General features: G+C 42.8%; 1 protein-coding gene across 2 annotated transcripts in view; it reads left to right on the top strand.

Moving 5' to 3' along the window:
• The window catches only part of LOC115767298 (protein sprint), a 102,803-nt gene that overhangs the window by 66,223 nt on the left and 20,157 nt on the right, over positions 1-16,423 (top strand). For both annotated transcript variants that reach the window (XM_030711533.1, XM_030711532.1), the window contains 2 exons: positions 2,530-2,968; positions 13,430-13,639. In XM_030711533.1, coding sequence (XP_030567393.1) covers positions 2,798-2,968; positions 13,430-13,639 — 381 coding nt within the window. In that variant the 5' untranslated portion in view covers positions 2,530-2,797. The remainder of the gene's footprint in view (positions 1-2,529; positions 2,969-13,429; positions 13,640-16,423) is intronic.

Genomic DNA, 16,423 nt, shown 5'->3' on the forward strand with positions numbered 1-16,423 from the left:
TATGTATTAACCAATAAGAGTGAGAAAATGGCACGACTGGCAGCTACCCTGTGCCAAGTTATATGCGGAAGTGCTCGTCTAGCTGCACACACAAAATAAAGTGCACATACCAGAAATCAGAGCTATAACGCCAGAAATTTTCAATTTGAAATCTGATCAGGAATATATATAGTATATATACTTGAGGCATGTGTTATATCATTTTTCGTCTGTATACAGAACCTGCTCAGCATTTAACATTGAATCTCGTGTTTATATTAATTCCCATCTGGCTTCATCTGGCTCTCTCATTTATCATTTGCACAGTGCCCAAATGTCTAGACTCTCGAGGCACTTGTTCTCTATACCATCCATCTTATCCTGAAGACCATACAGCCATATAATCTGCTTGCATTCTATTCGCTTGTCGCTGGGCTAACTTGACCCAGGCCCTGGCCCCAATTGCCCTAGTCCCAGCTCTACGGAAGTTGCCTCGATTCGCGCACACCTTCAACCACTCGCACATTTGCCACATTTTATCTTAATTGCCATGCGTTGGCAATTTACATGCGGCGCCATAAGGTAATCTCCGCTCTTGGCAAACAGTTGCCACGCAATATTCTTCAACTTTGTATACCCTGTAATCACATGTTTGTTTATTGGCTTGCCCTTTCCGATGCAGCCTGTTTGTCTATATGCGAGCCACGATCTGCGTGGCTGCTAAACAAAAAATATATAAAAAATACATAGTACTTATATATGTATAGCACACATACATAACTACAAATAATTTATTGCCATTTACCATCGATTATCCAATTAAAGCCCTTTTTATTCGGCACATACTTTTTTACTAGTACGTCAACTACATAGATACATAAATCCCCATACATAAATCCCCATTTGCATTGTAATTCTTCACTCGAATCCAATTTTATTTGAGCAAAAATACTTATTTGGCTTTCAAAACTGCCTCGCAATTTATGCCTGCTTCAGTTTCTGATGTTGTATCTTATGGGTTTTTTGGTTTTTTTTTTTTTTGTATACCCTTCTTTAGGGTATTAGGAAAACTTAAAATTAGATATGTTTTTATAGCGTACATCTGAGTCTAGGCTTTATTAAGATCGACTGAAATGCTGAATTGCTCTATAAAAAATCGTTTGCCTTTCTTAAGTTAACTCGGATGCACTCTATTTTAAATTCTTCCCTTCTATTTGGAATCAGCTTGCTATATTAACATAGATCTATATATATTTATATAAAGTTGACTGACTGTTTGACTTGTGAAGTACCATTTCACGCCATGAAGGGGTTTTGAATTGGGTTTCCACTTGCAAGTGTGAAAAATTGGTGGAAAAGGGTTTTCTAACTTGGCTTGCGATCAGATGCGGCTCAAGCTCATTTCTAAAGATATTTCCCTGTAAATTCGGCACTCTAGATCGCAAGATATGATCCGATTAGTTTTTAACTTAGTTTTGTTTGAAATTGTATTAATATAATATTATCTTGGGTGAAAAATGATTGCCAAAAGTGGCCGAGGAAGGCCGAGTAACGCTTGCTAGCATATATATATAAATTTGTTTTCTATTTTTAATCCAATACAATAAATGTTTCAAAAATATATGGAATCAAAAATAACATAAATTTATATTATATACAGGTGATCATTCGCAAAGCCTAGCTCCACGCGCTCTTTAGTTGCATACTCTTATAAATAAGAGTATTTAAATTTCGTGCATACTTTGCTAGTATGTTTTTTTTGGTTTTGTTCTGTTGTGTCCTTGGGCCTGCATACATTCACTTCGACAACCTGACTAATTCCTCTAAGTGTTTTATTATCCGTTGCGTGTTCTTGTTGTTCTCGATGTTGTTGTTGTTGTTGTTGTTCGTGTTGGTGCTTGTTTGTGTTAATTTGACATGATTATGTCAGAATGTTTGACAACTTGTCATATGGCGCAAAAATGTCTTGGCACAAGTATGGCTCGGCACTTTTCTTGCCAGCTGTGACTCTCACCCGGCGAAGACATCCTGCGTCTAGTCGTCCCTTTGGCTGCGTCATTGGGCGCGTCCTTGAAGCGGGGCGTCCCGCAAACGGAAACGGAAGCACATGCCAGGCCAAAGTTTCACTTGCCATTCGTTTATTTTTTTTTTGTTCCTCTTTCCACATTATTTTCTTTCTTTAGCGGCATTCTTGTGGCAAATTCATTAATAACATTTTGCGGCCCCTTGCCGGCCCTTGGCAGCGTCTAGAAATATTGTTAAAATGGCGTAAAATTGCCAGCTTTTTGGGCGTCAGTTTGTGGCACGCATCCTGCCAGACACTTTGGCGGCACACAGCAAGTAAATAAAGAAAATAAAAATAGAAGGAGGACCGAAAAAAAATGTGTCGCAAATTAACCTTTTGACAGCTGAGCCTCGAGACGGCAAGCGTTGACAAATGGCACGGAACGAGTGTCGGCTGCGAGGACCAAATGAAGTGTGCGCCCAAAAAATATGTATTTAAAGCAGTTACCAATTTCCTTACCCACTTTTCTATTTATCTTTTTGCAGAACAAGTGAACAGCTGACGCCTGCTGCTGCTGCTGCTGCTGCTGGCGCTGTAGTTGGCGCTGCCACGCCCCAAGCAGAGAAAACGGAGGCTGTTGTGAGTGCAGTCAAGAGCAACAACAACAACAACAGCAAGAACAACAATGGCAGCGGCAACAATGCGCAACAGTCACAAAAATCTCAGCAACAATCGAACAACAGCAACAACAACAACAAATTGAATGGCCAATCAAATGTCAGCCAGAACAACAACAACAACAACAACAATAACATGACGCCCAGCAGCCAAGTGGATGCCAAACACGGCGACTGTCGACGCAGCAGCAGCCTGGAACCGGACGCCGAAGATGTTGTCGACCTGGCACATGGCGGCGCCTTCGAGGACGACACACAGGCTCTGCTGCCCAAATGCACGCGCCGCTCGAGAGATGAGCTCAGTCAGGTGAGTCGAGAGCCAAATTATCACGTTTAACTGGAAAAGACATATATTGCCCAAAGTTGCTGCAAACCTGATATCCGACCGAATGCGTCCATACTTGCCGTAAAATAAAACAGCCCAATATGAAAGGCTCTCGAAAATGAATGCAAAGCTTGCTTAAGATATATTGAAAACCAAATAACTACAAAAACTTATGTTTGAGCGATTCTTCCCAGAGAGCTATATCATATAGTAGTCAGATCTTTTGAGGAGTTTCAGAAATTCTATAAATATCAAGTTTGATTTGGATACCTTAAAGATTTTCTAAAAAAAAAAACAAATTCGTTTTGGAATAGCTCTCCCTAGAGAGCTATGTCCGATATTGATGGGATTTTTTCTTACATATAGAAAGTTTAGTTAATCAAATCCCATATTAGAGCTCCATGCTCAAAATTTTTATTACAAGAGAGCTATATACATATTATAGTCGTCCGATGTTAAGGTGCAGGGCAAAGCTGACAGATCTGGTCAAAGTAAGATAAATAGATAGCTTGCAAGCTAAGAAGTTGGAATATATATGTATATCAGCTTGACTATTGATACTGATCAAGAATATATATCTATGGGGTCGCAAATGTCTTCTTCTATGTTTTTTTTTTGGATAAAATAGAAATCTGGATATACTGCAAATAGGAATGCTTTAATCGGAAGTGTGCCCGTCTAAGAGATGCCCCAAGCCCAGCACCAAGCTCTCGTTGTGATTGCAGAGTATACAAATGGACTTTACTTTACAAATTATATATAATTTGCTATGCATTCTTGAAACTAAAGAATTGCTTTTCTAGCATGCTAAGCCTTACAGTGCCAGTGCCCAGCTTTGGTTTTATATGATTGGAAATCACTTTGCGATTGTGCCACAGAGAGGGCGCAAGAGAGTGGGGCAATTGTGTGTGGGCAACTGTTGAGCATATTGATGAGTTGAGTTGAGTTGAGTTTTGTATTTGTCGCACTATTCACATGGGCTTTCCCCGGCCCAGTAGGCAGCCTTTGTGGTGGCCGTCAGTCTGTGCCACAGTAAGTGGCAATTACGCAAGCTGCCAATGGGCCATCAGCAGCGCCAGCGCCAGTTGCCACTCCATTCGTGCTTTTGTCCTTTTGTCCTGTTGTATGTGGCACTCATTCATTCATAATTTGCTACGTGTTGCCATGCCAGCCATAATAATCATAATGCTGCTGCTGTTGCCGTTGGTCCTGCCATAAACTGTGCATCAAATGATGCCCATTTCGAGAGAAATAAAAATTACAATACACGTTCGCTGGTCTCACGTGATTCCCTTTGACATGTTTGAGACCCAACACCTCCGTCCGATGCTCCGTCTCGAATACCCTTACCCCATTATGGCTTCATTATTTACATGCATTCGTGCGTGCTGTGTGCTGTTTTTCATTAATAATCCTGCGAATCCTTTTACCATCAACAACAGCAGCATCATCATCATCGTCATCATTAAAAGCGACGCCTCTTTTCTAATGCCTGACAGGAAATTACAACCAAGGCGCCGCCTAATATGAATAATGAAGCACTCTACGCTCTACACAAAACTCTTTTTGACAAGTCAATTTACTAGTTAATTTGATATGCCAGCCCCGCCCACACCCAGACCAGACCGAACCGAAGCGTTCCACCTTCCACAATCCAGAGCTTGCTCATGCGTTAAGCATGCAGCTGCATGCTGTCTATAATTGCTTAATAATGCGTTAGATTGCAAGCATATTGAAGCTGAGGGCGTTGTTGCCAAACTTCTGCAACTACTCGCACGTTGCAAGGTTGCCAGACTGCAGAAAGCAACTACTTAAACAGCTGGTAAATCTGCTGGCATAGGTTTAGGCGCTGCTTTCCAGATTGCATAGCTGCCAACCTTCGCACACTTCCCAATGTTAACAAACATGCTTAATTGCAAGCATATTGAAGCCAAAGTGTTATTGCAAACTTCTTTAGCTACTTAAACAGTTTTGAGCATTGTCGTCAGACTTTGTATTCCTAATATTATTTTATAAAGCCAACATAATGTCAATGTCAATGTTAAATATCATGTACTAAATAGATCAATTTTATGTGTGCTTTGATGTGTTGTTGCCAATCTTCATACAGTACCTAAAGCGTAACGTTGCCAAACTTCATGCACTGTAAGCTAAGCAATACAAATAGGTAAAAATAGTTGCGACTTTGCAGGCAAACTTCGTAGAATAAAAGGCCGTCGTTCAGACAAATTTGCAAATAAATTAGACTTGTCATCCACTAAAAAGAGATCGACACATACAAAACTTTAACTTTCCTTATTGAGAGCTATTGTCAAAGTTCATACAGTATCTATAGAACCGGAACGTTGCCATGTATCAGGCGCTGCACAGTAAACATTACGCAATTTATATTAAAAATGTCTTAAATCAAGTTGCGGCCTTGTTGTCAAACTTCTCAGACTGCATTTGCTGCGATGCCAAACTTCAAACGCTGCAAAGTAGGCAATATATTTGCCCTCTAGTGCATGTTGCAAGTAATTTAGCTCTGTCAATTTTGTCTCTGTGCTCACTGGCCAGGTTCAAAGTCAAAAACCAAATGAGAACTTACACGCTATTAGGTTTCTATATACTGAATATATATGCATGTAGTCGAGCTGGGCAACCACAAACGTGTGGACTGTCTGGACCGCTTTGAATACAAACCGAAGGCAGACACATGTTCACATTTTAATTTGTGTTGCATTTCCTGTTGCATTTGGCAAACGGCAACACACACAGAGAGAGAAAGGGAGAGAGAGAGAGACAGGGAGGAAAAGGACCAAGAACAAACATCTTCGTTGTCTCGGCTGCCGCATAAAATATTGATTTCAATGGGCTTCAGTTGACCAGTTGGGACACAGGAGAAGCAGCAGCAGCAGCAGCAGCAGCTGTGGCAGCTCTAACCATGCCACAAGCGGCAGCCAGCCAACAATTTTGCTCTGCGTTTTTCGGCCATTTATGAATATTCAATAAAAACAACAACATCAACGACAACAGCAACAAGCGTTGCCGATAAAACTGTCTGCTGCGCGTTGCCATAACCACAGACAGCTTCACTGCAACAACAACAACAACAACTTGCAACACATGAGCCGCTTGCCGCCGCTGCCGCCGCTGCTGATGCTGCTGCTGCACGTTGTGTCTGCCTGTGGAAAGTTTTTATCGCCAGCCTGTGGCACTTGAAGGCTGCTGGGGAGGGCTGCTCAACTTTATTACTTTCATTATGCTTCAACCCTGCTGCTGGCATGTTGCCCATGGCCCCCAACCTGCCCATCCAGCTAACCCCTCCAGGCAAAGTCTATAAACAAGTTTCGAGTCTAATCTGCAGCTGCGGGCCATGTCCAGGTGCACGTGTACTAATTGCAGCGGTATTAGTGGCGCTTTGTCAGGCGGCTTACAGCCACGCCCCTGCCACAAAAGGCGCCCCTTTTGGTCAGCTTTATGTTGAGCTTGTCATGTCAGTCGTTGTCCTGGCTTTGACTGTGACTCCTGGCATTCCTTTCTCTCGCTGGTTTTTTTTGACCTTTTTTTCCTGTTGTCCAGCCAACATGTTTACTGATGCCAGCCGCAGGATATGAAAGCCAGCAGCAGACAGGCAAAGGCAGGACTGCAGCCAGCTCTGACGCAGCTTTAAAGCAGCCTCTAATGAAGTGCGGCCCATCCAAAAAAAAAAAAAAAAGAAACAGAGAAGAGAAGGGAAGCAAAGCAAAGCGTTTCATATTTGGTTTTTCGGTACAACTCCGGCTCCCAATTCGATGCACGCGTCTGGCCAGCTGGAAGTTTGTCACTCCATTTGATGCGATGTGCTGTGGCCGGGTGTCATGTGGCAGACTACTCGACTCCTTGATTCCTTGACTCCTTGATGCCTTCAGCCTTGGTGCGCCTAATGGCACTGACTTTTTGACAGCCACTCTCGGCCAAGTTTCCTGTGTCGAGAGTCGCCCATGTCCGGTTTCTTGTGTCCTTTTCGCACCTACCCTTACACTTGACGGTCGCTGCAAAAACATTTGTCGTCTGTGTCTCGCCGTTGGCCACTTTTATGGCCATAGATTTTATGTGCAGCTTATTACTTGGCTTCAATGTTGATTGTATTTGACTTTGGCTTAGGGATAAATCTTCTTATTGCCGAATTACGAATAGTTTTTGTGCTTTTACATGCCTATTTCAATTCTAGACGTTCTTGTTAAAGTTTTTCAGCATCCGCTGTTGCCAAATTTCAATATGCTTCTATTCTAGCTGTTGCCATGTAGCGACGTTGCCATATTTCATTTGACAGCTCTTTTTATTATCTTTCCATATTATATTTCACATAATTTGCTCTTCCTTAAGTACATATAAAACGACAGTTGCATCTAAACTCTACACTGTTGCCGAACTTCACATGGCAATGCTGCCACACTTCAGCATAATGCTATTTCTTATGCCTGAAATTCGGATCTAACTGCCTACGCTTGAGTATTTTGTCTTTTCACAAAACCATATGAAAACATATTACATATTTGGCAAATTTCAAGCAGCTGCGTTGCCAAACTTCACAAAGACGCTCGCTTTAATGTGCTTCCCCCATTTTGAACAGTTGCCCAACTGCAAACCGCAGCGTTGCCAGACTTCACTAAAACGCCGTTAATTATGCATTCATAGTGCGGCTGTCCAACAAATCGACAACATGTCAACATCGCGCTTCAATTAGCCAGCGCCAGCATCGCATTTAGGCTGCTCTCTAACACACACACACACACACACACAGACGTGCTGTCAGACATGGAACAGGACATTGGAAGTCCTTCTGCCTGCTTTGATCCGTCGACAAAACTAAACACGCAGACAGGACCCAATGGCAAAGGCAACGGGCACAGGCACAAGCACATATGTCACCCAGCTAGCAAATGTTGCACTCTCTGTTCCCAAGGCTCAAATGCTGCTGATGTTGCTGAGTTGTTGTTGTTGTTGTTGCTGCTGCTTTTGGCGCAGTTGTTGCCATTGCGGTTTTTGGCCGCCGCTGTTGCTGCCATTAAATGTAATTCTCTGTGGTTTTTATGGTTTTTTAAAACATTCAACAACATTTTACGTGGCTGCTATTTATCTTTTATTTCGGCACTCACTTCAGCTGCTCCCCCCAACCCCCCGCTGGCTGCCGGCAGCTTCTGCTACTGCTGCTGCTGTCATGTCCCTTGCCGTGTCGCCCAGCACGTTCTATTTGCTGTTGTTGTTGTTGTTGCTAGTTGTGTGTTGTATGTTGCCGCTGCGCTGCGTCAGGCAATAATTCAGTCTCGAGTGCAATTTGGCGGCTGCACACACACGAACACACACACTCGCACACACACTCACGTGCGCTGCTTTTGTGCTTATCTCGCTCACCTCTTGTCAAACTATTAGCCAAGCGTCTGCACAAAGCACAATGCACAGTGGGCTGCAAATGTGAACTGATCTCATATAATATGCTATTTAAACTGTTTGATACAAAAAACATGCATAGTCCTAATAATAAAACATATCGAATGTATCTAGACGCCTCTTGATATCTGTATCTACTTTTAATACTTTTGATAGTTACACCAAAATCTTAAACCTGAAGCTTTTTAACTATTTGAAAGAAAGCTGTGAGAAATTTATAAGAAAACCTTTGGAATTGCTGCTTATAGTAGCAAAACTTCAATTAAATTAAGAAAGTTATTTTTCCTAATTCAAGACCTGCTGCAAATCGAAACCAAGTTGTAATTATATTAGCTTATATACTTTAATGATTTGCCGTCGAAGATGCAATTGGGAATATCTTTTACTCGAAGACCTACTGCATCCCGATACGAAAGTTTAATTGGCTTGAGTTATATAAGTTAATGATTTGCTGTCGAAAATGGATTCCGGAACATCATTTCTTTTGCTTCAGGGCTTGCTGCAAATCGTAACCACACCTTGACTAATATAGTTTTTTGATTTGCCATCGAGAATGCCATTTGGAGCATAATTTATTTTACCCCAAGAACTGTTGAAACACTAAACCAAAATGTAATACCATTGACTTACATAACTTCGTGATTTGCTATCGGAAATGGAATTCGGAATATTGCTTGTCTTACTTCAAGACCTGCTGAAACACTAAACCAAAATTTAATTACATGGGCTTATATAATTTTATGATTTGCCCTTCAGAATTGAATTCAGTTAATCATTTCAGCTACGCCGAAATGGAAACCAGAGTTTAATTAGATAAACTTGGATCAGCTTATCCTCCCAGACATGATGAAAGTGGAGACCAAGGTTTAATTACGTTCACTTATATAAATTAATTATTTGCTGGCAAGCAAAAATGGCAACTAGGTTGAGTTTAATCAGACGCAGCAGCTGCTCCTCCATCGTCGTCTATCTGTGCACTCTACGCTATCAATTTCAATTCTTGTTCGTCTTTTTCGTTCGCGCTTGCTTTTTCGACATTTGTCGCATTGCAAATATTTCATTGCATACTTTTGTGTGGTCGCCATGTTGTGTGCGTGTGTTCTTGTTGCGCAATTTATTAGAGCGTGTCCACACACCCCTCCCTGCCCGCCGCACAGGTAAATGCATTGCAGCAAGTCTGGCTAGAGTGTTGAGATATTATTATTTGTCGTATGGCTGGGAATTTTTATATTGGCATTGAATTTCGTTTTGTTGAAATTGTTGCCAATATTGGAAAACTAAATATTAGCAGGCAGCCCAATATTTAACAAAAGCTGCGCCAGCCAGATGGAGGACTTGTGTTTTGGTGGCAGGCTGGCAGGATGGGGTGGCGGGAGGGGTTAAGTTGGAGCTGACTGCGGAGCCAGCTGCAGCAGCATCAATGGCGATTTTCATTTTCAGCCGCCGGCAACGGAAGTCAACTTACTTTCGTTGTCTGCCGGCAGCAACAACAACAACAACAACGACGACGACGACGACGACGACGACGACGAGGTCTGCGTCTCTGTCTGCTGCTTTCTGACCCTGAAATGTCTGCTTTGGAAATACACACTGCTGCACAGCTTCAGCTGCTCCAGCTTCAGCTCCAGCTCCAGCTCCAACTCGAACTCCAGCTGTTTGTCTGGCCGCGCCGCTTGGCTGGCCATTGTGTTGCAGTCGCTGTTGCAGACGAGCTTGAAGCGCCAAAAGCAGCTCCCGAATTTAAAGTCGCGACTGTTTGCTTAACATTACGCGTAGACCCCCAACCGCCCCCTTTTTCGTCCAAAATCAAACACATTTTGCTGGCACACATGCGACCAGGCAGCAACCCCCAGTGGCACTTGAAAATGCAGTCGGGCTACTTAGAGAGCTATTTTTTTTAGCATTCCTTTTTTTTTGTTTGGATTCCAGGGGTTGCTGCCAGCAGCAGGCGCTCTTAGCTACATATAGGCGAGTGTTTGTGTGTGTGTGTGTGTGTGGCAAATCTGTAAACAAATGAGAGCCTGGGCCAACTTAATAACTAACGCATTATTTGCTGACTGCCTGCAAGAGGAGTCCTAGTAGTAAATAGTTTCCTGGCCAGCCAGGAGACGTGCATGCATACATATACATACACAGATATATATACACAAAAAAGGACTCGTCTCCTTAATAAGCAATACTTAAGACTTAATGCGGAGCATAAAATATGCGCAGCATTTACCTCACCAAGCAGCTCCAATGTTGAAGCCCTTCGCCTGTAGGTCTGGATGGGGTGTGGGGGGGGAGCAGCCCCGTAAGGGTTGTCCCGTCGCAACCGCAGCGCGGGCTCCCTTTTTATTTTATTTTTTGTATTTTGTCGGTTTTCGTCGTGATTTTTGATTTAAGCATAATTTTGCAACATTCTCGTCGCTTGGCGGGACGTCCTGCTGTGTCCTGCTGTGTGCGCTCTTTGAATTATTTCCAAACATTTCTTCAAGGATTTGCGCAATTTTCCCTTTTATTCCGCCCATTTTTTTGTTCTCTTCTTTTTCCTGCCCCCCTTTGCCATAATGTTGTCTGTCTCGCATTTAAATGCTTGGCAAATAAACAGGCAACATTTTGCAGCATTTCCATTGCCATTTTCCATTTCCATTTCAATGCGTTTCGTTGTCTTGAGATTCTTGTTACGCTTCGTTTCGCTCTCATCTCATTTCCGACTCTTGGCAACGCTGCGTATGATTAATGCCACGAAAAGGTCAACAGAGCAAAAAAAAAAAGCTGCAAAAAAACCCGTTTAATAAATGACATCAAAAATTAAAACTCGCTGCTGGCGCGTAAATCAAATTTCTATTTGCACACAGATACCAATGATACGCATCTATCCAGATACATATATATATATATATGTATACTCACACACACACACAAGCACATGCTCAAGGTGTGTGTGTGTGCGCCAGGCCAACCTAATTTGACAGTCGGCCAGAAATAACTCAATTAGTGACGCGACCTTTTTGCGACCCTGCTACAAGATTTCACAAGGCCCAAACACAAACTGATGGAACAAATATATATATACAGATTTGTGTATATATAGGTATTTATAAAAAAGGGCAACCCTATCCGTGACGTTGTTAGCGGTAACGAATTCGTGGGCTGAGGCCTCTAGACCTTGGCTTGAGCAAGCCGCCAAGGCCACTTGACTTTTTTTTAATGCGACATCTGAAGTAGCCGTACGTGTAGATACCCTGCCCGAAAACTAATAGAGTTGCTTGCTATCATACTTTTCAATTGCATTCAGGCTGACTTGCATTCAGATTCAATTTAATCTCAAGTCGAATCGAAGTCTTCTAGAAATTTCAAGTATTTTTTTGCTTAAATAAATAACATATATCATATGTTGACTGAAATTCGTAGTTCCTAATTCTGGGAAATTAGTGAATCTTCAATTAAATTAAATATTTTATATAAATTTGATCCCTAGCCAAAATGTGATCTAGCCAAGATGGTTCTAGTTTATATATTATTAGGACATCTATCGAAATATAAATGATATTCTTCTCGCGCACAAAGCGTGAGTGTATAAAGCGAGTTGATTGAGTTAGATAGACATGGACTCTCCGCTTTGTAGGCATGAACTTGTTTTTGTGTACTCAAAATTTGCATTTGCATAAGCTGCTGCCCTGTTGCCTTGGCATCAATTTGGCATCGCTTACAGTTGGCAAACATAGCGCTGGCATCATAATGCTCGACACACACACACAGAAATTGGGGTGCACACTTCAAGCCCCTCTAGCCCAGCTCGCCTGCCCGGCTCGGGCTGCATTTTCAGACTGGGGCGCACAAAAGTGTGCTATGGCAATGTAAGAGGCCTCGACATGAGCGTTGCCCGGAATAAAAACTCAACTTCAAAAGACCGCCCACGGCAATTTTCAATTAAAATTCGCCTACGCGAATGCTATAGAAATTTGTCGGTTTTCATTTTGGGAGAATTGTGTAAGAATGCCGCAGGATGCTGCGTTGGATGTTTGGCGGAATGCTTTTGCCTGAGCAGACGGCCGCGGGCTCTTTTCAAGTTGTGCCCGAACAATTTTTGATGGCACGACATGAGATTGCACTCAAGATTTGACAGCGCCGGTGTACGGTGTGTGTATGTGTGTGTGTGTGTGGGTGTGTGTAGTTGGGTGTACTCTTACAAGAGTGGAGCTCTAAATATGGCCATCAGCTATATGTCAAGCAGACTGCGTATGTCAATCGTTCACGGAACAAGCGAATGTCCTGGCCCTGGTTTTGGCGTGCCAGCCAGCTTGAGTAGTGCTCGAAAACGCAGCTAAATGCGGTCGAGTATGTTGTTGTCTAGCCCCTTGTAAGCTCCATGTGGATAGTTTTCACATAAAGACAGCTCTTGCAGCCATGGCTTTGCACTCTATGCTGTTGGCTAACCTCTTGTTAGCTCTGCTTTAGCTAAAACGTGGCTGCTGTAGCCCTGGCGTTGCCCTAAACTCAACTTTTTGACAGGCAAAGCAATGTTAGCCCTGGTTTTGTATTGTAGCCTAGACTATAGGAACTGCTCTGTAAGGTTATCTTAAGTGAAGATATACGGCGCTGTAGGTTAGAGCTCATTGCAGCCCTGGCGTTGTATGACAGCCCAGGGCATAAGTTCAGCTTAAGGTACTTGAATACTGTAGCTTGTATTTATATGCACATTTCATTGCGTTAAGCAGCCCCCTCATTGCTTAACAGCTCTGTTCTCCTTGTGGCTGCCAGTGTAAGTGGATTGCAGCCCTGGTTTTGTATGACAGCCATGCTTCAAGTTAAAGCTATGCTGGTTTTTTTTATTTCCAAATGTCAGCAAACGGCTCAGCAGCTGTTTTTTGAAAGCCTTGGTCCATATCTTCAGGCATGTCAGCTGCAGATTAACAAAAGTATATATCGTTGAGTGTGCCCAGATGTCAAATAAGTACGCATATTAAGTTACATGTTTTCACTTTTAGTTAAACTAAGCCCGCTTTTGATAACACTTGCACTTACTGTCATTTCCATCCTTTACAGTCACGCACATCTCTAGTCTCCAGCTCGGAGGGCGGCATTTTGGCCGAGGGCGAAACATCTAGCGAGGAGAGCTCCCGTGATTCCAGCGACAATTCGCCGCCCTGTGATTTGGGATTGATGGAAAGATTGCTGCTAACGCATCCCATGTGGTTTCTGCCCGGCATACAGCGTTCCGGTGCCGTGCACTTGCTCCAGGGCAAAGAGGAGGGGGTGAGTGCCAGCTAACGATAATTATCCATTTTATTGATTTCGTTTAATGAGACAATTGCCGGCGTATGCAAAATATATGCAAATAAACAAATTGCGGGCTCTCGTCGGGCAGCGGGTGAATAAATCAGCAAACACATGTGACCACAAAATTTGCACACAATTTGCAAACCAAAGATAAAAACCAGCATAAAAAAAAAATAATAATAACATTGCATACAAACAGGCGCATTTACATATACAAATTGCAATCAATTAACGTGTATCTGCAGAGAGTGGGCGTGGCAAGTGTGTGTCGGGTCGGGAAATCGGGTTTCGTGGTGCGTGTCCTGTACAAATACACACAGATTCATTAATATTACGACAGCGACAACAATGCGAAGCCCTTTTAATTGTAAATGTATAAAGATAAACAAAGAAATGTTGCCAGGACTCGACCAGGACTCGGGCTGCGGCTGCTGCGCTTGCAAATTCATTGAAATTTATCCTGGCTACCAGCAAAAGGCAGACTACACTGGTGCGGGCCCCCAAATGGTGGGGCCACATGACAAAGGCGACGAGAGACAATAGCCAACCAATGGGATTTGCAGTGCGTCGTCTAGGTGGGAGTGCGTCCTGACGGGCTGGGCGCTGGCCGCTGGGTGCTGGTCATTTTGTGATTCAAGGCGCTTTGCATAGACAATTGAAATGACGACGATGAGGACAATGAGAACGAAGAGGCGAACAGGAGAAACGCCCAACAAATTGTACAGATTCAATAAGTTGCCAGGACCAAGTCGCTGTGTCCTGCCGAGCAATTATCACGTGTACGGCAGACAGCCTGGCTGGCAGGATAACAGGCAAATCGATTCAACGAATGCTTCATCGAATCGCCCGAATGCCAGCTAAATTGCTTGCCATTTGTTACCCCAAGCCGGCGCACTACACTCAAGTGCCACGGCCCGTTAGGGGGCGTGGCAAATGCATCACAAATTGAAAATTATATGCCAACATTTATATAAACGAGCGCACATCTCCTTTGGCACAAGCACAGTTCAAGCATTTAGGAGCTAGGGCCTTCTCTAGGGCAAAACAAAAATTATTTAAGAGTTTTACAGCATACAGCGAATATATGCACAATTGGGGAATCTTTTTTAATTTCAATTTTAAATCATTTACGAACTATTTTTTTTTCCTACCTGTGAACGTTTCTTGCTTCATATCCTGTCATACCTTGAACTCTGCCAGCAAACTCAAGAGCCAATCGTAAGGCATACGAAGGCCTTCTTTCATATAAATGTTATATATATCTATCGAGTTTACTTAGAAGCAGCTTTTAGAGTTCATATTTAATTAGAAGGATTTCTGGAACATCTTGAAGGCCAAGCCATTACATATTTTGTTTTCACATACATTTTTAAATATCATACACCTTTAAATATCAGTTTTTACCAATATTTATTTAGTTAAATTATTCACAACTAATTTAATTGATATTGTTTTCATTATTTACTTTGCATAAATGAAAAGCAATCAACGCGGCTTTTTGTAATGAAAAACGCAACGTAAAAATTCGTAATTATTTTGTATGCAACTTAAATAAGTCATTTTCAATTTAAAGCATATTGCCTTGCACTCATAAAGCCCATATTGAATTTTAAAAATATGCTTTAAAATAAGCAAATAATTTGTAATTAAAGTGCCTTATCACATTTAGTTCTGGACCAAAGTGCAGCACAGTCATAAATATTAGGCAAAAGAGCATCACGCAGCGTGAATACCCTGTAAAGTAGGGCTAGGTACGAGGCTTATGCCACGCTTGCCCACTTAAGGCTACAAATTTAGTGCGCCGCCTAAAAGCATGCAACGGAAATTTCAATTGAGAACTTTTCCTGCGCCAAGTTTGGTTTTGCTGAGTTTTGCACGCATTGTGAATGCAAAACTTGAAATTGTCGAACACTGAATATTGAGCATGGCACGCGACGACCAGCTCTTGCAGCAGTCCTTACGGAACAAAAAAAAAAAAAGAGGCAAAGAAGAAAAGTGAAAAGCGTTTTTCAGCTTGGCAATTTTCAATTGTCGAACGCGTCGCAACAATTGATTGCAGCATATTGGACTGGCGGGCGGGTCTGTCAGTTCGTTGCTTGGAAGGGGCAAAAACTTTTCACTTTTTGCCAACTGCTGCACCTTCAGTCCTGCAGCCCGTCCCTCTCTCTCTCTCTCTCTCTCACTCTTCTCAATCCTCCAGCTAACTCTCTTTCTGGCTCTTCTCTATTTGCCTATTGAAACGCTAATTGCATGCGTCGACGTCGGCAATTACACGCGCCGTCACTCCACCGCCCCATGCACCCCAACACCCTCCCTCCTCCCCCCTCCCCCCTTCCCTCCCGCCAGTAAACCCTCGACCGCTCGGCGGCAGGCCCATTAAGCGACTCCTGTTGGCAACTCGTTCTCCATTGCAGCAGTTGCCACGCATTTGTTTATGCGTTTAATAAAAAAGTATTTGCATAATTGAAATTGAAATTGAAGCAGCCGCTGCAAGTGGCCGCCCTACCCCCTCCCCCACCGCCCTCTGCCCTGCCCTGATAGTCGATTGGATTTGACCCTCTGTGTAAACTGCATTGGTAAATGTTTGTAATTAAAAATCAATCAATATGTTTGAGCTGCGAATGCGGCTGCCGCAATGGGCATGGCTATGGCTGCCCATTTGTGGCAACACATGTGGCTGCAACAACAACAACAACAACAAGAGCAACAACAAGAACAACAACAATCGTCGTTGTTTGCTTTGGTCCATTTGCCTGCCTG

The sequence above is a fragment of the Drosophila novamexicana genome, unplaced genomic scaffold (assembly GCF_003285875.2).
Source record: "Drosophila novamexicana strain 15010-1031.04,08,12 unplaced genomic scaffold, DnovRS2.1 tig00001361-arrow-arrow-pilon, whole genome shotgun sequence".
Classification (NCBI taxonomy): Eukaryota; Metazoa; Arthropoda; class Insecta; order Diptera; family Drosophilidae; genus Drosophila; species Drosophila novamexicana.